Genomic DNA, 26,479 nt, shown 5'->3' on the forward strand with positions numbered 1-26,479 from the left:
TTTTCTTTTTTTTTTTTTAAATAATCAATAGAGACGTTTCATTTATATCGAGGCCGTGTTACGTACATATTACGAGATTATGAGAAAAATTGTACAATTGGAGAGGAAAAGATGATAATTTCCTGTTATTCCAACGTGATGTTTATTCGATATAGATATCAATTAAAACACGCAATTCATTGCCGCGTTCATAATAGAGCGCGTAGGAACTGCATAACAATCGAATACAATGACTCCTCGATTAAAAGAGTTGATAATTTTCCAAGGGACAAAATTGATCGATTATATATTCATGAAAAAAAAAAAAAATTCCCTATCTTGATTAATTATTCTTTCGATAAAATGATAATAATGAAGAAAGAGAATTATCGATAAAACGAAATTTTATATCTTGTCTCTTAATAATTTAAATTCAAAGTGTACGTGTCTCGGCAAAATTTCGTAATCTTAACCGACGTTCAAATCCTTCCTTCCTTCGCATCGACTATGATCCTCGCGCGTGCGCAGTTGCGCTGGAAACGCTCGAACGGATACGTCAATTAGGACGCCGCTAATTCACGGAGGTTGCGACCTTCCTCTCTCGGCCCACGTACGGGCCAAAGTAATAACGTAACTTGTTTGGAACACGAGATATATCGCGGGACAAGATCGGTGGAGGGGGTAAAGGATCGGTCTGAAAGCGTGTCTTGGTACCGAAGCTGCCATTGGCATTGACAAGCGTGTCAATGCCGCAAGAACCGCTTGCCTCGATTTCATTTAGCTGCTAGTGCGAACAAGGTCACGGCAGTTTCACGTTGTATCACGATCGAAAGGTCATCTGTCATTTTTCGACTCGACAGTTCGTTCTCTTTCGAATAATTTTGCGTGTGGTGTATAATAACGGTGAAAAAAGAAAAAGAAAGAATTCAAGATTATTCTTTCCTTCCGTGATAAATTTAATTTCGTAATTTTTATCTACGATTACTCGAATTAATTACACAGATTTACTTTACGAATGATTGAACGATTGAAATTATCCGATCGAATTCCGTACGAAAAATATAAATGATATATTCTCTATGGTGATTTCAAACTTTTAGTGTACACGCTATTCTTTTCGTGTTTTACGTTTACTTTATAATGCTCGTGCGGTGTTATAAGTTTATTGCATTTTTCACTTTACGTGTAATGTCTCTATATGGCAGAAAAAGTGCGCGCATGCGCGATGCTCAGTTATTTATCACTGTACGTTATTCTATAACTTTTTCAATGAGCCACCGTTTAAAACAAATCGTTTAGTATTATTAAGCAATCGTACAGATTAAATTAACGCGATTCGTAACGATCACGTTCGATATCGTGCAATTAACGGTTTTATAAACGAACAGAATCGCAAAATTATTATTGTCGCGGACTCCATATTATTAAAATACACGAGGCACAGGAAACGAGGTTGCACACGCTGCAATCCCAAAAGACCTCCGAGAGGTTGTGAATTAATCGGGCAGGGTCAATAAGTGGGGGTCAAACGAGCACGACTCGTATCGAATTAGCCGGTCGCGGAGAAATTAACCCCCAAGAGCCAATTGCACGCTTCGCGTTCGCAGCCCTGTCAGATGCGCGCGCAATCGGGGGACGGAGCGGCCAATCGCTGCAATCGTTACGTTAATCGCGCCAATCTTTTTTCCCTTCGAATCATATCTTTGAATGCGCGTAACAATTTTCCGCTCCAACGCAGGAAATCGTCGCGTTCCCTGCGAGCAATTTATCTTGCATCATGGAGAAAATGAACAAATGCGATAAAGGTTATGCGTGCACCTCGAGCCCGATGATATTTTAAATAATTACGGGTCGCTTGATTTTCCTTCTCGCGATTTTTCCCACGATCGAATTTACATTTATTTACGTTTATTTTCAGAACCAGTAGCGGCTATATTTAAATCGTCGCGGTACACGTTTTATTCTATAATTCGTATTTGCATATCGTTTAATATTCATTCAATCGATACGTCCATCTGAATTCGAAGGTATTGGTATTCGAAGGGATAAAAAATTTTTTTTCCTCGAAAAAGATTTATAAAAATGCTAATTCCACGTTTTATAATTTGCATAGATGGACTTACCGGGCTTCCTGCGCGAGCTCCAAAGCACAGGAGGATGCGCGGAGGCGGCGACGGCAGCGGAGGGGTTACCGGCGGAGGCAGCCAGCTTGACTGCGTTCCGCGTACCTGAAATAAAATCAAAACAACGTCAGAACAAAATCAAAACAGCTATGTGCAGTTAACCACTTCGATCGTATACTCTGTACTATTTTTCTTTCTTTCTTTTTCTTTTTCCTTTTTTTCTTTTCTTTTTTTTTTTTTTTCCGTTCCGTAAGAAAGTGTGTCGCGCGTCTGCGCTCGAAGCGTAATAAGTCGACACATACATTTTTCACTTTTTTTCTTAACTCTTCGTTAACTCGAATATTAACGGATTAATTTTAACGTTAATTAAATAGAGAAAAGAAATGGGGAATACGGCTAAACCTATACTTCCTTCTTCGGTATTATGAAAAATGATACGACACGGGCAAAATACGTACGCTCGCTAGTTCTTTAACAATCGTGTATTTATCATTTTTGATTAGTGAAATAAAACACGTGCGAGTGTATCGGATTACTTCGTCTTACATTCGCTTTAATAAGCTCAATCGACAATCCTTGCAGCAACGATAATATCTAAGTAAGTGGTCCGCTACTTTCATTTTTCACGATATAACAAGATCGTTTTACGCATAAACAAATTTCGTTATCGTCTCGTTTGCATTATCTCTAATCACTCGTCGCGTTAACTTAATACGTAGAATAAATATTAAACAAAACAAAAAAAAAAAAAAAAAAAAGAAATCACTTTACCACTTTTCAAATGAATTTATTTATATTTATAAAATTTATTATATTTATAAAATCCAGACTTTCCTTTTCCATTTTTCTTTTTTTAATTCATAAAAATAAATTAAAAAACAATTTGTCTCACAAACGAAAAAAAGTATAATAGAATAGTACATATTTTACGAAATTTTTATCAACACTTTTCAAATAAATTTATTTATATTTACAACTGCATCCAGACGTTTCTTCCATTTAACGTTTAATCTGTATAAATAGAACTCGTCGTTTTATTTCGACGATAAAATAATACACGCGAAAAATTTTTGAATAAAAATGTATCGAAACAAGAATATTCGAAAACGATAAATGAAATTTTGTTACAAGACACAGACTTACGAAAACAATGAATCGTATCGTCGTTCTCGGGACTGGCAGCGGTATAACTGCAAGTACAAATGCAGAAGAGTTTCCTTTTTGTGTCGCGAATGGTCTCGCAACGACTCTGCCGATCGAGCGCCATACCGATCAAGCAATACAGCTCGTCACCACGCGTTCATCGCGTCGAGTCGACTCAAAGGAAGAGGGTGGATGGAAAGCAGGCTAGTTGGTGAGAAAGGAGGTGGAACAATCGGGCAAATTTCCTCTGCTACGACTGATTATAGCATTGGTAAGTGGAAAGGAAGAAGGGACGTGCGTGTTCCGTTACAATTTCTCATCGAATCATCCCGTGCCCGCCATCTTACGATATCGATACAATGTTAGGTTAGATTTGAATACGAGTTCGCAAAGAAGATTCCTTGCCACGATGTTAAGTCGAATGCAGAGATAAATGTAGAGGAGAATCGAATGGATATATAATTTTTCGTTCTCAATTTGTGGTAAGTTGTGGTAAACAAATTTTCTTATTATTAAAATATGATATATATTCGCGTGCGCATGTGCGCGCGCATCTTTTCGTGCTTAACGCGATTATGAAGGTTAATTAAACGCTCTACGATTATTAGATCCAGTTTCCAAACTCATCAGGCTAATGGTCGATGTTATAATTATCGATGCTTGGACGAAATGTTATTTTTGGCATCGTTCGTGTGGAGTATGCCGAGACGACAAATCATTTTCGATCACGAGGAAATAGTAAATGCTAATCGAACAAATCCTTCTCAAGCTTTCAGTTTCCAATTTTAGTGAGAGAATTCAACGAAGTTGTAACATGAACTAAAAAATATCATAGATCAAAGCAAGAAGTATAATTTTAAATTTTGTGTACGTAGACTTTTTTTTTTTTTGAATTTAAATTAACAAATGTCAAAAATGAAATTGTTAAAAAAACGTTATCGTTAATTTTTTATCATAATTTTTTTTTTCAGAGATTAACAATATATCAATGCAAAATTGGACGTTCCAATTTTTATACAAATTTTGATTATAAAATATTAGCCGGATCGCCGTAATGAGAATACAAAAGGACGACGAGGGATAGCACTGGTCATAATTTATCGTTGGCATTTCTCATTGTCGTCTGTCTCTGTTCCACGCTTTGAAAAATAAGAAAAACGCGCGACACGCGTTCGAAAGTTGAAAAGATATAAATTAGTATAATTTCGCGCCTCGAATTTTTCTCACTTTAGTAACAAAATAAAGTCTTTTGTTACTTTCTTCGATTATCACCAAGGATATTTCACTATGTTTAATCACACAGCTAAATAAATATAATGGTAAAACATATACACACATATATATATATATATATATATTGATTTACAAAGTTGCAAATTTTTTAAGATAATCCTTTTATTTTCTTCTAGATTCCAAAAGCTTTTAAACGCATCAAGGTTGATCCTGTTTCATGCCCTTCATACGTAATATGAAACGGTGTTTAATTTGAAGATTTCATGCAACGAATTTTTGTTTTCTTTTTACAAACTTAAATGGCTTAAAATATTTTAATGGAAAAAGGAATGAACGTGGTATTTGTTTACAGAGAAAACGAAATGTGCGAATGTGTCTGCAAAGTCTAAGTTTTTAAATATTCATATGGAATAAACCGGCTTATCATTCTTCTACAGCTTTTTTTTATTATTATTATTATTATTATTATTTTTACGCTCGTTCCAATTTAAACTCATTTTTCTTCTCCAAGGTCACTTCAAGGGCACAACGTTTTTGAACCCAAGTCTTTTACATTGACCGAGCAACGTTACGTTGCAAAAAGCAGATGTCAACGTGTGTAAAAAAGAAAGAAAGAAAGAAAGAAAGAAAAATAACGATTATTTTGGAATAACCTTTGAAAAACATCCTTGAAGAGATTTTTTTTCTTTTTTTTTTTTTTCCTTCGATCGCCATCAGATGCGCTCCTTGAAACCATTAAAAAAAATCCTTCTTAGTCATATTTTCTCACCTTTTAATCGAGCAACGGAAATAGTTTCGATACTCAATTTAATTGAGACACCTTATATAGCCTCATTAATCTTTCAGAATGAGATCATATATCTATCTGTATGATATAGCGACAGAAAGAGAAGAGGAGGGAAGAAAAAAGAAAAAAAGAAAAATAATAACAACCATGCACACTTTGTAAAAATTACCTTGAAACGTATCATCACGCCAATCTTGAAAGAGTTAAGACTCGTATAAGACGTGTATATATATATATATATATATATATATATATATATATATATATATATAAAAGTAATCGTGTATCAAACAAAATGAGAATATACAGATATACGTACAGAGTGTATACGGATAGAGAAACGTGTAATTACCATGTCCCATAAAACGTATAGGGAAGGCTAATTTTTAATTAACCACGTCACTGACCTCGGAAATATCTAATCTTTCCCATAAAAACGATTGTGTAATCGATGAAAATATGGTTTGTTTTTTCTTTCTTTTTTTTTTTCTCTCCGCTAGAAATTTTGATAATATTTCATTTAATTCAATAATGACTATTATACCGATAAGAATCAGATATACATAAAATGAGACACAAAAGATTAGAGATAGGACTGAATTATCAAGACGTGTAGAATACTACGATATTTATTTTATATGTATATAATATATATGTATACATTGTCACCCTGGTTTTCCCCTAATGATTATCTGGATAAATTACAACGTATTTTCTAATTTCGTAATTAGAAACATCGTTGGAAAGGCCCGATTAAATATGATTGATCAATATTATTTCATTCCTTGTGAATATAATTTGTTGTCTCCGCATAATCGCAAATTTTTTTTACACGATGGATTTCCTCCTGTTGGGAAATGCGAAAAATCCACGTAATTATACGTGTACAATTTGCATAAAAATGATATTTACGCGGTGTAACACCAAAGTATTAGAAATTCGTCGAGACGCGGTACAACAATTGTCCAAAAAATTTTATTATCAATCTTTCAAACGCGTTATTTTGAATAATTATCTCTCTCACTGTAAATTTATTTCCATCTCGCGATAACTTGGCGAGATTTTATTGCAAAAGAGAGATTGGATCGGGTTAAAGAGATTTTTTATACGAAAAATTTTAATAAAAAAGTTGCGGGAAAAAAGTTTGGCAATCTGACAAGTGCAATTTCACGAGCAAGATGACGGTTCCTTCCTCGAAAGAACTTACGACGATTGAACAATATGTCCTTCGAAATATTTCTAGGTTATCAGATTTTTCAAGGAGAGAGAGAGAGAGAGAGAGAAAAAAAATTGAATAGGCGAATTTTTTCCTTATAATAATTTTGAACAGGATTACGTGACGTTTTCAACAGTGTGACTTATTCCTTCTTTGATAATAATCGCGAGGATGCATGCTGCGATCGCGTGTCTACGTATCACGCCGCCATCTGACGAATTGAAAAGGCTTGAAAAGCCGACAATGCTTGGGATAAGCTGTGGCCATTAGCATTGCCACTAGCATACTCAACGATCGGCATTGCGACGAGGAACGATTCACTGTCAAACGGGACCTTGACACTATCCTATTCACCAATCTGTTGCTCGTTACAGTAACGTTCTCTCCTACTTCGAGCGTGATTACGTTTGCGTTTTGAAGCGCAAAAAGTCGAGTCGATTCATTCGAGCGCAAGGGTACTAGGGAATATGAAGCTAGGGACCCCAAAATCTTGTAACTAGGGCCATGCATTTAAGGGAAATTTACAATAATATTCGAAGCGAAATATTTCTCGTAATAATTTATGAAATAATTATTGAGAATAAATATTTTATAAATAATTCTAAAAATTGTATATACTTTCGTATTATATTAATTTTCGTATTATTAAAATCTTGCTGTAATTCTAACCATGTTTACAACTGTAACTAACCTTATTTTTTTTTCCTTTTTTAAGAAAAAAGCGTCGACGAAATATCATAGTTTATCGAAAGAAATATATATATCTCGAAACTCGGAACTCTACGGTCAAAGAAAAGTCGATAATTGATAATATACTTTGATATCCTCTTTTCCAGTTACGAACTATAGAAACTTGTACAATGCTAGATTCGTACATATGTCCAAGCGAAATATTATTATCATTTTCAGAAAGGTTGAAAATTTATTGACAAGGTAACAGATATATCATATTAACAGATATATATTATTCAGTTTAATGATGCATTATAAATTTAACCATTATTGTAAATAGAATAAACGAAGTGGAATGATGTGTTACGTCACAATGGCGAACTGTAACATATTACAATATGTCACTGTACATCCGGTAACGTTGCAACTTAAGTGGGCGTATTCGTAAATGAGAGTGTATCTAAACGAATGTTTATGTACAATTATAATTTTAAATAAGAAATATCATGTATTTGTTGACTTTATCGCAGATTCACATTATACGTGTTCATTTGTTTCATCTTTAATAATCAGATTACTCAGTGACGTCAATTCAAACATAACTGAGTCACCAAAGTGTAAATTTCTTCTTATTACGAAGCAATATTCCAAAAATTTAATTTCATCATGTACCAATATGTACTTACCGTAATGATAATAATTAAAATAATAATTAAAATAAATTTTCTATTACACGTATTTTCGATAACGCCTATGGTTTCATTATAGGTTATATTTTTCTATCAAACCATGAAGTATCAAAAATATTAAAAAAAAATTAGGAAATGATGATGAAGTAATAATAATATCGACGACCTCCACAATCTTTCGACTTTATTTCAAGTTAACAAACGACGAAATGGTATAATTTAATATTATCACACGCAAAAAAAAAAAAAAAAAAAAAAAAAAAAAATTAAATGATTTACTTTTTTTAGGAATATTTTTAGTATACAATATGAGATACATATATTACAGTATATTTGTATTATAAACAAACATGTTAATTTTACTTTACTATATTTCACATTGTAAAATCATATTTCATATTCATATTGCCATTAGATGATCAATGAGTCACGTATATAAGTATATATATATATACATATATATAAACATGAACGAATAAAAAAACGATGCGAGGTTATCAATACAATGATAATGTATCGGAATATATACAAATAAAAATCAATCGTAAAATTGATCGAAATCGTCCGATCAAATATTTTCCCGCTTGAATTTCCTTTTTAATAACAACTTTGCTTATATCGCGCATCATTAATCTATTCAAATAAGAAATGTCAAAGAACTCGAGATTTTTTTTTTTTTTTAAATAAACAAACTCGAGTTTACATTGTTCCGGTATAAAGGAGGAATAATAATTAAATTTATTTTCATTCATCGTGTGGTAAGTTTCGAAAAGAAATATTTAAAGAGTAACACGAATTTTTTTTTATCACAGGAGGAAGCATGAGAAGTTACGTATTTTTTCATTTTTTGCATCTTGTAATTGATATTGACACGATGATGAAATATATATATATATATATGAATTATCGCCTAAAGGCATCTATATAATAACATCAGACGATGTAATGAAATACCAAGATACTGTTAGAACGAGTATGCAAGTAAATATGCTGTTTATATCGTATTATTCGAATGTTCAAACTGGTATCCATTAACACCGATACCCTTTTTTTTTTTTTTTTATATATCGAATTCTCGATGCTCTTTCAATTATTTCTCGACATTTTCACGATAACACATAGAAATTATATATGACACATCGTCACGAACGATGAATGTTGTTAATATGCTAAAATCGTGACTCATAAATACCTTCCTTGTCTTTCAAAAACGTGTCGCAAACTTGCTAACGAAAATCACCGTATTTCAATAAAGATTAATTACAAGTTAAACTTTCCTAAAATCAAAAAACAAATAATAATTTATTAAACAATTGTTTTAAACATCTGACGAAAAAGTATTCGATCACTCTTTAAAATAGAATGATTTTTTTTTTTAAATTATACAAACAACTTTAGTTTATTTATTTATTTTTTTAGAATTAGTGTGATAAATGTGAAGAAATTTTTGAAAAATTGTAATTGATCGGAATTGAGACAGAAAATAATAAAGTGAGGTTATAAAAATTGAACAATACATTTTTTGTTATATTAATATTATAATATTAATTATAATACGTATTTTATCAATATCGATTGATATAAAAATAAATGACAAGTGTCAAAATCTAAAAATTTTGAAGAATGATCAAATATTTGCAATAAGTACAAAACACAAAGCACGAATCAAATGCATGTATACATGTATTTCACGAAAACAGGAAAAGTATATCGGTTTAAATTTACTTTTTTTCAATCGACACGAAAAACACTCATTAACCATATACACCATTAATTCGAGAAAAAAAGATCTAGAATCGTGGAAGCATTTAATTCGAGTAACTTTTACTTTCGAATAAAACAATCCAACAAACGAAGAAACTAAATTACCCACAGTTAACGACACTCTGTTTCCGGTTGAATTTAAACCAGTTTCATAGGTTTAAAACAATTTTCCATCCATTGCTCTGTACCAAGTTGACGGTTCTCGGCAAAAAGTTTTCAGCATTCTTATCTTATCGATAAGCACTTCAATTTTCCTCCTTGCTTTCGCTATCGCAATAAAATATCGCGTAGAAAAAGTTGACTGATAAATATTAACGCGCATATGAAGTTTTTATCGAGATAGTTAAATCGCAGAAAGATTAAAAGTCGAAAACAGCGAACAAGCATTGAATCCAATCCGCAGCGAAAGGCGGCCTCTCTGGGGACAATCTAGTTTGCAATCATCACTATTTTCAAAAATAAATTGAATCTAATTTATGAAATGGAACGTACAATTCTATTTCCATTTGAAATCTTACTAGTTTCCATATACTTTACGTTGATGATATTAAAAAAATCGTAAACAATTGATTCTTGCAAAGTTATTTTGAAATATATTATCCTATTAGTCTCGAAATGAATTAAAAAACAATGCTATCAGTTCTTAAGAATAATTTAAACTATCAAACAGTTAAAAATAGTAATTGATGTGCGTCAATATTCCATATATGTATCTACCTCTATAGCAGGTTAACTGATAAGAAAGGTTAGTTTCTTTTTTTTCAACTAGTTACTTTCACCAAAAATAAATGTGACTAGTAACATTTTGTTGCTGCTCGAGTGAAAGCAATGTTGTTCGATATTGGTTAATTATGCATTAAAATATGCTATCATAAAAACTTGTTCTACTGGTATTCGTATTAATATTAATTCAGATCAAAGAATCTTCTTTTTGAATACACTTGAATATTTTCATATTTGTGAGAAAACACTTACATGATTGGTATACCCGTGAATTCACAATTTCTGTTTTTGGTTGCTCCTATCCAGTTTTTCTTCTACGAGATCCAATAGGTCGAGAAATTTTCAAGTCGTATTTTTCATTGCTGGTTTTCATTCTTGAAAAAATACTTTTATCGAAACACGATCACTATAGTTTCATTTTATTTATTTTCTTTAAAAAGTTATATTATATATTCTTCTGACTCTTCTTTCGATCTCACATAAAATCATCATTTCTTTTCTTCGTTTCATTTTAGCATATATTCTCACTAACTGTTAGATTAAAAAAAAAATATGTTATTGTTAAAATTTATAAATATTATTATGAATATTATGAATATTAATAACTGTTGACGAAAAATAATCGCCACGATTCCATAAAAAATTCTTTCAAACTCTTTTAAAGATTACGACAGATTGAGAACTACTGCTATATAACCTCTAATAAATCTACTAATAAAATAATCAACTTCACTTTTGTCTAAATTGCAAATATTAAAAATATTTTAAAACTTTTGAATATGTACGTGCAATTTTGCACATTGGAAAAGTACTTTACGAGAGTAATGATATATCATGACATATGCATCTTCTTAAAAAGATATTTTTCTATCTTACCGTTGGCAGTTACATTGTTATGTCTTGCATAATGAGTCAAAGATTGGAAAGTTATGAACACCGATGGAATTATGGATCACATAACACGGTGTCGCAATGCATGTATAAGTGATAAACGTGAATATCCTTATGAGATGTCTTTTATTACTAAAACACACGTTTGATCTTTCTTGGCGTAAATGAAGATAATAAAAGCGCGCATACTATTAAGGCTGTATCCTCATTGAAGTAACAATGAGGTATTTTTTAATGCTCCATCTATTCCAATATTGAACAACAAATGATAAAAAACTTCTCGATATTGCTTTTATTTATAATCAGCAGCTTTAAATATCACTGTAGATGTCGATTATTAGAAATTAACGCGAAAATCGTGATTTATTAAAATAGAAACGGTCGAAGTAACTTTTTAAATAAATACTATTTCGAATACAAGAATTCATGAAGGCAAGATATGAATATTCACAATGAGATCACGGCCTTCTCTATAATTACCATTTTTGATGAAGTAGAGATTTCAACGGTCGAAGAAAAATATTTTGTTAGCTGTAACGCCACAACCGACTGGCGGCGCTGATGTAACATGGCTTACTACGCAAATCATATTGCTATAACTTTGATTAATATATAATATATGTTATATTTGTTCATAAGTAATTTGAATATTTGAATCCTTTTGCAATAATTTATAAGTGACTAATAATTATATTATATATATTGAAATGATTATTTATTTTGAAACATCCTAATATATTTATTAATAAATAAAAGCATAAAATAATATTTAATAATTGAGAGGAAAATGTTATAAAAACTTTTATACGTGTTGTATATATATATAAACAAAATACATTTTAAGCATAAATATTTATAAGAAGAATTAACATTGATAAAAATATTAATTTATACATATTAAAGAAATGATATTAAATTTAGTTAAATTTATTCACTATAGAAAAAATTATAAATAATATAACTAATATAATATAACTAAATTCTTTTTTTTTGTGTATAAATTTTAGAATAAGAATTTTTATATGTCAACATTTAAAACATCATTATTCAATATTCAATACAAATAACATTGTATTATAATAATATACAATAGTTTTTTTGAATTGCATACAGTATTATGTAAGAGATATATTGTTAGACCAACTATGTTGCTATTTTCGTAATATACTAAATATGTATACATATATATTTTTAGAGAACATTTCCATATTCATAAATTCCATGTGTAATATACAATAGAATTTTTATAAAAAAAATTAATGAAAAAATTAAAATTTATTGATAAAAAAAGTAAAATATTTCTATTTGATTTAACATAAAATCTTCTATACAATTTTAGTTAGTTAAAAATTTCGTTTTCACCTGAGCTAAAGTTATTACCTAATATTATCATAGCGATCAATCAATAATACATGATAAATAAAGTAAACCTTTGATAAATCTATCCAATCGATACTGTATGAGTGATATCTGAAACGTTCATATTTCACAAATTGCGTTCAATTTTTATTAAAATTTTTACACGACACTTGTGTGGACTGATAAAAATTAATTTCAGCCTATTAATTTAATCAGTAATAACATTTTGTATTATCGTATTGTATTTCATTCGATACATCAAAATAAACGACCATTCAAAACACTAACTTACATATATTATCTACCTTGTTTAACGATGTAAAGTATTGTAATAAATTATTGAAAATTATATCATATTTCGATAAATTTGATAAAAATATCAGTAGAATTTAAATTTGAATCATAGAATTGTAATACGAATATGGAGTGCTATTATACAATCATTTGATACCGTTACATAGCAATGGTAGACAATATAATCGATTTATTCTTTATATCGATCATCGACTAGTATTTTAAATATTGTTAGTATGATGTGACATGAGTGGCGAATCGACTGGAAATCGAATGGAAAACGACTTGGTTCAAATCATCATTCCGATCGTCAAACCGAAAACGCACATCACTGTGTTTACCTTCATTGCGGAAATTCTTAGTTCGTGGCGCGCAATATCGACAACGTGGTAAGATAAATGCACGTATGTTTATCGCCTCGTATTCGAGATTCGACAGAAAGGTGCTTTTTAAACCGGAAATAATATCGACGATTCTCAGACGAAAAGCTGACACAGACGAATCTACCGCACGACCTGCATGCACTGACTATCGTCTGCTTGAACGACAAAACCTGAACTCTCACTGTACGACCGCGTGCTATACGCGTTACATTCAGGGCCGTATCTTTTTGATTCCTTGTTACACACCATTCGTTTTCCAATTCAAATAGAAGATGCAATCTTGTTCAATGAATTTGGCTAAAAATTATTAAAACACTTAAAACAAAATGATTTAATTTTTATGAAGAGGTTATGTTATTGTATAGATATTACGTTCCGATTGTTTGGTACTAATTTATATCAATTATATAAGTTAATGACATTTTTAAAAATTCTCAACTTTGTTACAGTTATTTTTATGAGTTAGTACATTTAAAGTATAATTTAATAAAAGTGAAGAGATCGTTTCAGGAATTATGTAATATACCAAATACAGACGAGCTTGTGGATATAACTGACAATCAATTACGTTAGTCGAGCTAATCTACCTAGGCTTATTACTTCTTAGAATACTTAGCATAAGGTCACCGTAGAAGTTGTCCATTTACAGAAATTGATTACCGTGAGCATTACGTAAGTAACGTTTTACTATACAAGTATGAAAACGTAAAATTTTATTACTTCTGTGACACTTATTTTAACATTGAAAAGCTATCATGTCTTGTATAGAATATAATTTATAAATTTGTTTTACCTTGGTTTTCTATTCAAAGCGAAATGCAAAAATAATAAATAAATTAAATTTATCATAAATATTTTAATAATTAAACTAATTTATTTTTTAATATCGATAAATGTAAATATATACAAATTATATGTATATTATATATATATATAATATTAATATAGAATACAAAGATAAGATTCAAAGACAGGAAGATAGCTAATTATAGAAGTACAGTGTAAGGTTAATTATATCTCACTGCATTATTATGCAGGGTGTTGGCATCCATTCTTGATTCGCCCCTGACTATAGCACAGCAGTCTAGACTACACGCCACGCTACTTCACCATCATACAATCATATGTATAGTGGTGCATATATATACCGTCTATATAGTCCATACAGTTGTATAAAACCCTCATAAAGAAAGAGTACGGTTTGTTCCCTCTCCACATTGTATTGCAAGCTATAATTCTGAAAGACTACTAAAGAGCAGAATATAGTAATTTTTGGAAAGGTCCAACTTTCGAATAGTACTTTTACAATGCAATTGTTCTATATATTTAAAAGAAAAAAAAAACAGAATAATTTAAAATACATTTAAGATTATAGAGATATATTAAGATACATTTATATATATAGAAATAAAATATAAATATAACAAGAATTAAATATAAAAAAAATTATTTCGAAAACGCGACTAAATGTACGATATGTAAGTAATCGACTATCATATGAATTTTATATTTTTGAATTTTTGAATAAGATAGAACAGATAGAACCAATACAATTTATGTTATGTATACGAATAAATAATTAATTAAAGCATATCTTAATTACAATTTATTATATATATATACAATTAAAGATATATAAACAGGATAATTCATTTACATAAAATACCTACGAATATCTATGAAATGATTAAATTTCAATAAATAACAAAAAGAGAATAGATTTTTATTATTACATAAAAAAATTTTTATATTTTGAATAATGAATATTTATAAACAACAGTTTAATTAGATTTTCTAAATGATTATATTAATCAAAGAAATTTAAGGTTTTTTTTTTTTATAAGTTTTAATTTTAAATTTTGAATCAAGGAAATCTGCTTTATCAACAATGATGTATAAAATCTCCGAGACTTACAGGTAACGCACTCAAACGGAATATTTGAAAACTAACTACAAAGTTAACCTCCTACTTACCAAAAAATGATAACTTATTTATTGGAAGGAAAATAATAAAAATATTTATTGTATTTTATAAATAATTATCTAAATTATCAATTAATAATTCTGATCTTTAATAACATTTCGAATCATATACGGAATAAATAATTTTAAAATTCATCTTTTTTTTATCATCGTTATTTTTGTAACTGAAAATAAATATAGATTCATAGAAATGAATAAAAATAAATTCTCTTAAATTAATCTTTTTCTATTTACACAAATATACAAAATCTTTAGTAATATATATAAAAATAATTAATAAGTAAATTTTATTCTTATTATCGATTCCGTTTTTGTTTGTATTAAAATATATTTCAATATACATATACATAGAAACAATGATTTATGAGATGACAAGAAACAAAAGAAATGAAAACCGAAAAACGAGGCACGTCTTAGATCTTCGAGAAAGGGAAAAACCAGAACAAGGTAGACTAGCATAGAGTTTCCTTATTGACACTACCGTATCGATCTTCTCTCTGACAAATAATGCTCTCGTTTCGCAAATAACACATATCTGAAGCACGCGAGTATATCACAGGAATAGTTACAGCCGGTGCGCAATACACGTGGGACATATAGGTAATCGTTAAGGCCGTTTGCTTATTGACAGATAAAGGTAATTGGTAATGCGACTAACACTGCCATCGTTTCAAAGATAACGATTATTCTTTGAGTCTCGATTCAAAGTGTGTACAAATGCATATATACTATTATAATCGAGATAATGGAAGTAGATCGACAATAGTAAATATTTTCAATCAAACACCATTACTTTTCAAAGGACGAAAGAAATTAGAATGAAAGAAATATTCGATCGAACGTTGTGAAAAATATAAGGCGATAAACAGGTTAAGTCACATATGCATATACAGCAATTTCATCGCGAAAGGGGATTGACCTGTCCCGTTTTGCTTTTATCCTCTCTTTGATATTCTTCTTCGATACCTTTCTCTGAAATTTTCATCTTGTTTCTTTAGAGAGTCCCTTTTCTCAAAGGGACACTTTGAAAGGGGCATTAATGTTTGCAAATTACTCTCTCATGTTTACTATCAATATTAATTCATCGTTATCATCCGGAAAAAGTTGTTCTATTTTGTACGAAATATCTTACGTTACAAATGCAAAAAAAAGTATTTATTACGATGATAATAATATGCAAACGCATCGACGTCAAAGCGAAAAAAAGCGTCATCGTGAAAAAATTAACACCGAAAAATTTTCATTTATGAATTTTATTAATTAAAAACACCTAAATTATCGCGCACGGAGAAAAATTTTATAAAAAAACACGATTTTTTTTTTTTTTCTTCCTTTTTCTTAGTATCGTAAAGAACACGGCGGTTCTCGTCGCCGCGTTTAGTCGCGTGTAAATTTTTCCTCGCGTGTAAAAATATTTTATTCCGCACATTTATAATATATCTACATATACACGTTTATGGAACGTTACTTAATTAAAATGGCAGCTGTTAACATCGTTTCGTGTCTTTCGTCAGTTTGGTCGATTTAACGGGCGTGTAAAACGTGAGGCCACATCACTTATCCTTTATTGCTATCGATTATTTCATCCACTGGTCATTATCCGCGACTAACGTGCAAGTCTTTAGTCCCAAGTGACACTCCACTCAAGTTATTTGCATATAAATACAAAAGTAATCGTTGCCTCGTTTGATTTATCGCCAAGAACGATCCTCACCACCGGTGTTTCTGATTTATTGAGAGATCAAGAGGTCGTGTACGGGTACCGTACATTACAGTCAATACCATTAAACCCACCCAGCTTATATCGCGTGTTCCGTTTCTTTCAACTTTTGTATTTTAATTGCGACTCTTACGTCACCTAGGCGCCCCTGATACCTCTTGCCACTTGAGCGAAACCGTGCGTGGCAAAATACACAAATATCCAAGACTTCGATGCCTATGAGGCACTTCGTTGATTAAACCATCTTCCCTACAGAATTTCGTGAGATCTGGCATCGCAAATAATATTTGTGTAAGGGATACGCGCGTGTGTGTGTGTGTGTGTATGCGAGCAAGCACGAGTAAGCAAGTTTGATGGAATTGTAATCATGAAAATTGTTTTCTTAATTACACGAAATTGAATAGAAATTGGATAGTTTGTAATTTTATATATATTCTTCTAATTTTTTTTTTTTTTTTGAATATATACATATATTTCTTTTCATAGTTAATACGGTTGCTTTAATACGGTCTCCCGTCTCCGTGGACTTAAAAAGAATACTTAAAAAGATAAAAGCGCAGCTTTTAAAGACCGTTCGATCCTTCCGTCGAAATCAGCCTTGTTTGAAGAAGATCGCGAGAGAAGATGGCCGCGAAAAGGAGAAGAATTAAGTATCTCGAAAACGAGTGGTCAAACAGTTGCCAACTGTCAACAAAAGTACGGTTTCTAAGAAGAAATGGAAAAATGAAAAATTTCGAAAATTTGCCGATTGTAAATAAAAGAAAGGTTCGTTGTACCGAGAATTGATTTGTTTTCGAAAAGATCACGTAGACTCAAAAGAAAAAAAAAAAAGAAAACGTGGATTTATTAAAATCATAAATAAGATTAATATAAGAAAGAAATAAAATCAAAAAAACAGTATACATATATATATATATCAATTACAATAATGATAGAGCGATACACGTTCGAGTGGCAATTAAAATATGATTATTGAATAGGTGAAAAACAAAAAAGATTTCAGATAATAATGTTACGAAACAGTGGTTCTCAACCTGCAGGCCCCCCCGGCCCGTAAGACATTCATTCCGTTTTTAGTTAATGGCGCTTATTTATTCGAATATAATTATTTGCCATATTTCACAGGTGATATATGATCGTACTTGACGTGAAATTGATCCAATAAGATTCTTGCACGCCTCGGCCTGGGTGAGGCCGAGACTCGGATGCGTGGCGACTCCCCAAGAGTCCCCAAGTCATAAAACTCGGTTTCCCTTCTGCGCTCACAATTTTTATTATACTGCAATTTTGTTTAACGGAAAGAAAAAAAAAAAAAAAGAAGAAAAAGAATAAAAAATAAAAAATTCGAAATTCTGCCGTTCAGTGGCTCTCAATCTTCGAATATGCATAATTACTACCATCTTGAATCTTATAAATATTTTAGCCATAATTTTAACCATTAATTCCTTAAAAAATTAATCAAATTAAATAAAACGAGTAATTCGAAATAACGTATTTATAACGGGAAGAAAAATCAAGTGGTTCTCAACTTGTGCTTTCCAAATATTCGACAAATTAATTAAAACGAGTAATTTAGAGTAACGTATTTATATATGAAAAAATTCTATTTTGTTCAGTGTCTCTCAATCTTTGGACCTTAGCTACTACCATTTCACGATATCCTTAAAAAATTAATCGAATCGAATAAAGTGAGTAATTCGAAATGGATATATTTATAACGCCAAGAAAAATCTTTTCTCGCAAGTGGTTCTCAATCTCCCAAATATTCGATATTCGTGTATTAATTTCTTAATAAATTAAATACAATAATAATTAAATTAATACAAAGCGAGTAATTTAAAATAAAAAAATTCTATTGTTCAGTGTCTCTCAATCTTTGGACCTTGGCTACCATTTCACGATATCCTTATAAAATTAATCGAATAAAGCGAGTAATTCGATATGGATAATATTTATAATGGGAAGAAAAATCTTTTGCTGGAAGTGGTTCTCAATCTGTACTTCCCGAATATTCAATATTCCTATTCTTAACAAATTAATTAATACAAAGCGAATAATTTAAAATAAAAAAATTCTATTGTTCAGTGTTTCTCAATCTTTGGATCTTTGATACTACCATTTCACGATATCCTTATAAAATTAATCTCGAATAAAGCGAGTAATTCGATATGGATAATATTTATAATGGGAAGAAAAATCTTTTGCCGCAAGTGGTTCTCAACCTGTGCCAAATATTCTATATTCGTATTTTTAACAAATTAATTAATACAAAGCGACTAATTTAAAATAACGTATTTATATATAAAAAAAATTCTATTGTTCAGTGTCTCTCAATCTTTGGATCTTGACTACTATCATTTCACGATATCCTTAAAAAATTAATCAAATCGAATAAAGCGAATAATTCGATATGCATAATATTCGTAATGGAAAGAAAAATCTTTTGCCGCAAGTGGTTCTCAACCTGTGCTTCCCAAATATTCTATATTTGTATTCTTAACAAATTAATTAATACAAAGCGAGTAATTTAGAATAACGTATTTATATATAAAAAATTCTATTGTTCAGTGTCTCTCAATCTTTGAATCTTAACTATTATCATTTCACGATATCTTTAAAAAATTAATCAAATCGAATAAAGCAAGTAATTCGAAATGGATATATTTATAATGGAAAGAAAAATCTTTTGCCGCAAGTGGTTTTCAACCTGTGCCAAATATTCGATATTCATATTCTTAACAAATTAATTAATACAAAGCGACTAATTTAAAATAACATATTTATAAAGGAAAAAAAATCTTTTGCCGCAAGTGGTTCTCAACCTGTGCCTCCCAAATATTCGATATTCCTATTCTTAACAAATTAATTAATACAAAGCGAATAAAAATAACATATTTATAATAGGAAGAAAAATCTTTTGCTGCAAGTGGTTCTCAACCTGTGCCTCCCAAATATTCAATATTCGTATTTTAATTTCCTAACAAATTAATTAATACAAAGCGAGTAATTCAAAATAAAAAAATTCCATTATTCAGTGTCTCTCAACCTTGGCTACTATCATTTCACGATATCCTTAAAAAATTAACCAAATCGAATAAAACGAGTAATTCGAAATGGATATATTTATAATAGAAAAAAAAGAAATTTTGTTAATTCTTAAATTAATTAACACAAATTTAAAAAATAACGTATTAAAAAAAAAATATCTGTTATTAACAAAACACATTGTCTCTCATAAATACATTCATACCGTGTCATAATTCCTCAACGTTAATTAAACAAAGGCAATAATAACAAAATAACGTATTACATAACGAGAAGAAGAAGAAGAAGAAGAAGAAGAAGAAAAAAATTGCAAATGATTCTCAACCCAAGTAACAAACTCACGAATACTTTACAAATATCTTCTCATTCACACGTTCACGTAATTCCTCAACGAATTATCCACACAGAAGATGATCAATTCAAAATAATGCTCGTCAATATTTTAAACAAATTTGCGCGTACTCGACATTTATTTATACGCAAACCAAATTAAATAATAAATTTATACACGTTTTCTCACATCCATTTACTTTTACTCCAACAACCATAATCACAATTATTCCTTACATACCTAAATTTAAAATCACGTATATCCATCCAATCTCCGCATTGCATCTCGATTGATCCGAGAGATACGCACAATCCTCGTGTTTCTTTACAGATCTGTTAAATTTTCTACGATGCACGGAAACCGAGTCCACCTAACGCGTATTAAAAAAAAAAAAAAAAAAAAAATATCGTTTCAACCTTCTGACAATTATTAATCAAACTCAAGTAAGAGCGATAACAAGATAATGATGAATTTCGAGAGCGAATATCCTATATCTAATATCGATCTTTACATCTTACGAAATTTATTATATACATATATATATATATGTATATTATATTTGTTTTTGTCATTTTATGTATTTATATTTCACCCAAGTTATATATATATATATATATATATATATATATATATATATATATATATATATATATATATATAATATATACATATAAGAAAACTTGGGTGGAAAACTGGTGAAAAAAAAAATATTCTACTATCTAATATCCGTCGTTTATTGCAAATAGAAAAAGTAAAGAAAATGGACAAACTAGTTTCTCGCGAGTCGAGCGTGACGCGAGGAGCGTAGAACGAGCGAGGATAAAGAAAAAAAAAAAAAATACACGAATATTATATATAAATAAAAAACTAATATTTCTTTTGGAAACGATTCCATCGAGTATTTTATCAATTTCGAGAAAGAAAGAAAGAAGAAAGAAGCACCGTTGAACAATCATTGGATTATTTAAGAACGGAGAGCGGGGATTGGCAGATACGTAATAATAACCAGGGCCTTATACACACGCGATGGGAATGGGCGAAAGACGGAATGCGCGCGATCCTTGGAACGGCTAACGTCATAACGGCGGGATATACGACAGGAAACTGTTTAATTAATGTGAAAATGATGACTCACCGATCGATCTAAGGAAGGTGGGCACCTCGAGCAACGCGCCAATTTTATCAACACGGTTCGAACGGGTTCGAACGAATGACTTCGGTGGCTCGGCGATCCCCGATCGAAATGAGGGCCGGCCACGATCGATGCATCCATTTTATAGTTGCGCGCGCTCCGGCCGAGCTTCCTCCGAGCCGCCGCCGCCCGGCTGCTTCCGGCGTCGGGATGCCGCAGCGGCGGAAGAAAAAAAGGCGGATGCGGCCGAGCGCGCTGTTTTTCGTGCCGCCCGCCGTGAAACGCCGTGCACGAATGGCGGAGACACAGTGGCGGGCGATCCCCTTATCGCTCGAGTGTCTTTTAGCTTGGAACAGAACCACCCGCCCTAACAAATTTTGTACAGTACGTGCGCGCGAAGCAAACGATTGGAAGGACGCATTGACGATGTTTACGAACAATAAAACCGATCGTATATTCAAGTTGAATTTCGTAAGTAACTTTATAAATAATAAAAACCAACAATATATATTTATATATATGTAAGCTTTAAAAAAAAAAAAGTATTTTTGATACGAATTTTATAAATAATAAAAAGCAATCGTACGTGATATGCGAAGGAAATGATTAGAAAGCCGCATAGGATGTTTACATGAAATTTTCTGAACAATAAAACCGATCGTATAAAATATTTATATATATTGTATTATAGAAAGAGTTTAAAGGGATAGAGTTTAAAGGATATGTTTAAACCGAATTTTATAAATAATAAAAATCGTATTGTAAAAGATTTAATTCAAATTTTAATATTCGTTTCAGAAAAGTTGTTTGAAATTAAATTTTATTTAAAAAAAAAATAATAATAATAATAAGAGACACGGAAATAGTCGAGAAGGGTAGAGGATACTATATCGTGTACCGTATAGTTTGGCCACCGATATATAGTACTTTGCTGTCCCCGATAACGTTGCGACGAGTATAGATAACGATATGCGTTCTATCCAGTATTATCTAAAGTGGTTTTCGCGACGAGTTCGCTGCACTCGTTGACTCACCTATGCCCACGAATGTTTTTTCGGCTCTTTCTACGAGCTCGTTTTCCATCTCTTTCCGTATCAATTATTAGCCTTTGCACAAAGGTCTTTGTCCCCTTCTTACAAAGACAGCCTCTCTTTTATCTTTCTTTCTTTCTTTCTTTTTCTCATTTTCGAATCTTATCGATCCTCTAATGTTTTTTCACTTTCAGATTTTATATTCGAAATATCGATTTTTAAATATTTTACGTAAACTCTTCCTTTTCAATAACCATCCGTCTTTGGATAAAATTAATTGGAAATGCTACGATGATGCTAGTTTAAATTAAAAAATTATAACTTGGGAAAAATTTTGAAAATTTTTTTTCATAATGTTAATTATATATCGAGGGAAACAACGTAGACCCGTTTTAGACAGATTTAGACTCGCTTTTACACGATGTTATTGATTTCGATTTAAGAGTGTATCTATGATAGCGTATCTGTTATCGTGTAAAGCTAAAAATGTATAAAGATCATCATTTGTCGGTTGATTAACCACGTATTATTGATTAATAAAATGATTCGCTTTCATCCGACCTGAAAGTACAATCGAAGCGTTAAAAAGTACTCCTTTATAATTTTCACTATATATAAAAATATAACACGTCGAAATAAATTTAATATCGATATTAAATAATAAATTAAGTATTATTATCAAATAACATTAATAAAATTTTACCTATTATTATTTTCTCTCTCTTTCGCTTGTGAAAACTTGAAAGACGTATATATACATATATAATACTATATTTTATCCAACGTCGATAAACATTTAACGAACGTTCGATGAAAAAATTATAATATCGATATTAAATAATAAATTAAGTATTATTATCAAATAACATTAATAAAATTTTACCTATTATTATTTTCTCTCTCTCTCTCTCTCTTTCGCTTGTCAAAACTTGAAAGACGTATATATATATACATATATAATACTATATTTTATCCAACGTCGATAAACATTCCAAATAATCTAAAATAACACGCGCGCGCGAATTCACGTTAATAAAATATGTGTGTTCTCTTGCATCGAAAGTGTAAAACGCCTCGGCTGGCAGCAATAATTATTTCTTTATACAATTGGCCTTCCTGGAAACGCTATTTTACCGGCTGAACCGCTTGCTTCGTTCACATTGGTTTTTTGCCAAACACGCATTACCGTCCAAAGTGTCGGGCGTCGCGTTTTGATAAGCATGGCACGCGCGTACACGTATTAGAAATTTCATGGTGGCATCGTAAATCAAATCGTCCGACTTTCGTTCCCGAACAGTCCGTTTCGTCGCCACTTGTACTACGCTCTTGTACCACGCTTTATTATATTATTATATTATTCTCCAATTTTTTTCCCATCCTAGGCGTATCGTAACAGCTTCACTCGATCTCGAATCGAAGAAAAAAAATTTCAGAAAAATTATAAACAAATTTCCCGATGAAAAAAAACCCTGTTAATTATGAAAATAAAAATTCAATTTTTGCCTCGAATGATCGATCGAACTTTCAAATTATTCGAAACGTATTTTCGTATTACAACATCGAATTCGATCGCTCTGCCGAAATATTAATAAAAAAAAATAAATAAACGGTAAGAAAAATTATTCATCGTTTGAAATGTAATTATTCGAGGCAAGAATTATCATAAACTTAATTACACTGCTAATTACTTGATAATAAGATAATAATAATTTGCGCCAATGTTTTTATCTTTCGATTAAATGACATACGGTATAATTACAAGGCTGCGTGGAATTCCAAAAAGGAAAAAAAGAAAAGAAAAGGTATGAAAAAAAATCTTCCCGATTCTTATAATTCGTAAATCGTCTATCAACTCGTCTATTAGATCGATTTGACAATGAAAACGTATGCATCGGAATGTGCCGGTATACGCGAAGAGAATTATTACGGGAATTACACGAATAAAGTTGTTCCTCGGAATGATTTAGACGGAAGGTCGAGTATGAAAGGCGACAGCCTGGAAAGAAACCGTTCTCATATTGTGCAAACAGCGAATCGACGATCGTCTACCAGTGGGAAAATAATCGTCCAGATACACAATGCACGTTGCATGTAACCTTGCACTTGTAACAATGGTATATATATATATATTAGGAACGTACTCTTCCTCGCTGTCGGCACCTTTCATCCTGTGATAACTTCTTTCTTTTTTTTATTCTCGAGATTTCAGTTTCGATCGATTCATTGAAAGTTTCAAATTTTTAGAATTTCGAAAAAAAATAATTCTGAAATTATTTTATCAAAGAATGTATAATTTTATATATATATATATATATATATATATATATACATGGAACAAAAAATTAATATGCAAATAAATCAAAATTATCGTTGTTAATTGTTTAGATTCGTAATTAAAATATTTATGTTTTGAACGAGACGGAACAATAACGATAATGCATTTAATTATTACTATATAGAGGTCTGCAATATACTGGTAAAGATAATTGAACGTGATGTACGTTCAACTTATTGCTTGCTATACGTTTCGTTAATTATTGAAATAATATAGAATTACGTGTTACAGTATCGCCTATTTAATTTCGCTTTTCGTATTCCTCTACGTTATGTAAATATTAATTATAAATAACTAAAAAGAGGGACGATTATTAATTATGGTATTAATCGTATGATATAACAGGAAAGTCTGACAGAAGGATTAAAGGATGAAGGTTTTGTTGGAAATAGTGTCGTTAACTACTCGACTAACTTTAAATAGAAATTGAAACGGAGCGATTATATACTTGTATGTAAAAGTTGTATCTTAGCATACGTGTATTTGGAAATGTCACACCACAATTTGAGCAAATACGAAAATATATCATGTAATTTTAATTTTGTTAAAATTAAATAAGATTAAATCGTGAAATTAAATATACAATTTAATTATATATTATTAACGTATCTAAAAAATTTGGAAATAGATCAATGAATCATCTAAAATTTCATAATCGTAAACAGATTAGAAATATCATCGTACAATTTGTAAGAAGGAAAGGAAAACATGGTTAGAAATATAGAGACAAGAAAAATAAACAAATAAAAATAATCTCGCAGCTTCTTGGAGATACCGCTACTCTCCACGCGATGTGACTTTGAACCACGTGTGTTTCTACGAAAGTGCAAAACGAAGCAACACACAAGAATCGTGTGTTTAAGAACACGTTTTTCTAATGATACATCTCATGGCCACTCATACGTCGTAATTGTACGTAATGTTCAATTTTACCATCGTTTATTTCGATCGAGAAATCGATTTTCTCGCACTAATCGATTGTTACGTGTATTTTTCGATTTTACGAAAGTATCGTAATGTATCGATAAACACACATTGATATAACTTTCCATCGAATCAGCAAAACTCGAATCGAATTTAATAAACTATTTTGCGAAGTGATTGAACGAATGAATTCTATCTATAAGATGATTCGTATCATAATAATACTCTTTCTATTTATATATAAATTAAAATATATAATTTAATTGGATTTCGATAAATTGACAATACGTTTAAAATTGAGAAATTGAAAAAGTCATTACACCGTTACGCCAAAGATAAACACCAAAGAGATTAAAGACGAGTTATATATTTACGAATCTAACATACCTTTCGAAGAAACGAAAACAAGGAAAGTTACGAAGAAGCTGCTCCTTGCCAATAGGATTCCACGTCGAGAGGACCGGATCAACTTTCACGATCAACGCGAAATTCCTTTTTGCTTGTTTTCTTGACGTTTCCTCCGATAGTTTTTGTGTTGCAGGAACGCGATTGATGCAAGATGTATAAACGTCGATCGTTTCCGCGGGGTTTTGAATTTCGAAATTTGAGACGCGCCAATTCTCGCAACACGAGGGCGAGAAAAAGAAAGAAACGACTAAGTAAGAAAGCATCGACGCCTCTTATGGCGCGACGAAACGCTCTCACAGCAATCTGCTGGATAA

General features: G+C 30.8%; 1 protein-coding gene and 2 long non-coding RNA genes across 10 annotated transcripts in view; 2 read left to right on the top strand and 1 right to left on the bottom strand.

Annotated features, from left to right (window-relative positions):
• LOC100577138 (dual 3',5'-cyclic-AMP and -GMP phosphodiesterase 11) overlaps nucleotides 1-26,479 on the bottom strand; it is a 63,612-nt gene extending 37,133 nt beyond the window's left edge. For 3 of the 8 annotated variants that reach the window (XR_003305511.1, XM_026443433.1, XM_026443432.1), the window contains exons 1-2: nucleotides 3,246-3,489; nucleotides 2,103-2,207 (exon numbers count right to left, since the gene is read on the bottom strand). Coding sequence is in view for 2 of the 8 variants with exons in the window: in XM_026443433.1 (XP_026299218.1) it covers nucleotides 2,103-2,207; nucleotides 3,246-3,369 (229 nt within the window). In the remaining 6 variants the exon portion in view is untranslated. Of the gene's footprint in view, nucleotides 1-2,102; nucleotides 2,208-3,245; nucleotides 3,490-10,581; nucleotides 10,861-11,205; nucleotides 11,524-13,214; nucleotides 13,427-21,470; nucleotides 21,584-26,144 lie in introns of those variants that run through there. The other 5 variants (XM_016914473.2, XM_026443434.1, XM_006566173.3 and 2 more) reach the window with 5 other exon arrangements.
• On the top strand, nucleotides 3,382-4,912 carry LOC100577211. Its single transcript, XR_001704556.2, has 5 exons — nucleotides 3,382-3,516; nucleotides 3,612-3,727; nucleotides 3,854-4,112; nucleotides 4,217-4,564; nucleotides 4,655-4,912. It is a non-coding gene; the product is annotated as an uncharacterized LOC100577211 (long non-coding RNA).
• Nucleotides 5,526-8,108, top strand: LOC102655866. Its single transcript, XR_001704558.2, has 2 exons — nucleotides 5,526-7,414; nucleotides 7,494-8,108. It is a non-coding gene; the product is annotated as an uncharacterized LOC102655866 (long non-coding RNA).

The sequence above is a fragment of the Apis mellifera genome, linkage group LG10 (genome assembly GCF_003254395.2).
Source record: "Apis mellifera strain DH4 linkage group LG10, Amel_HAv3.1, whole genome shotgun sequence".
NCBI classification, from domain to species: domain Eukaryota; kingdom Metazoa; phylum Arthropoda; class Insecta; order Hymenoptera; family Apidae; genus Apis; species Apis mellifera.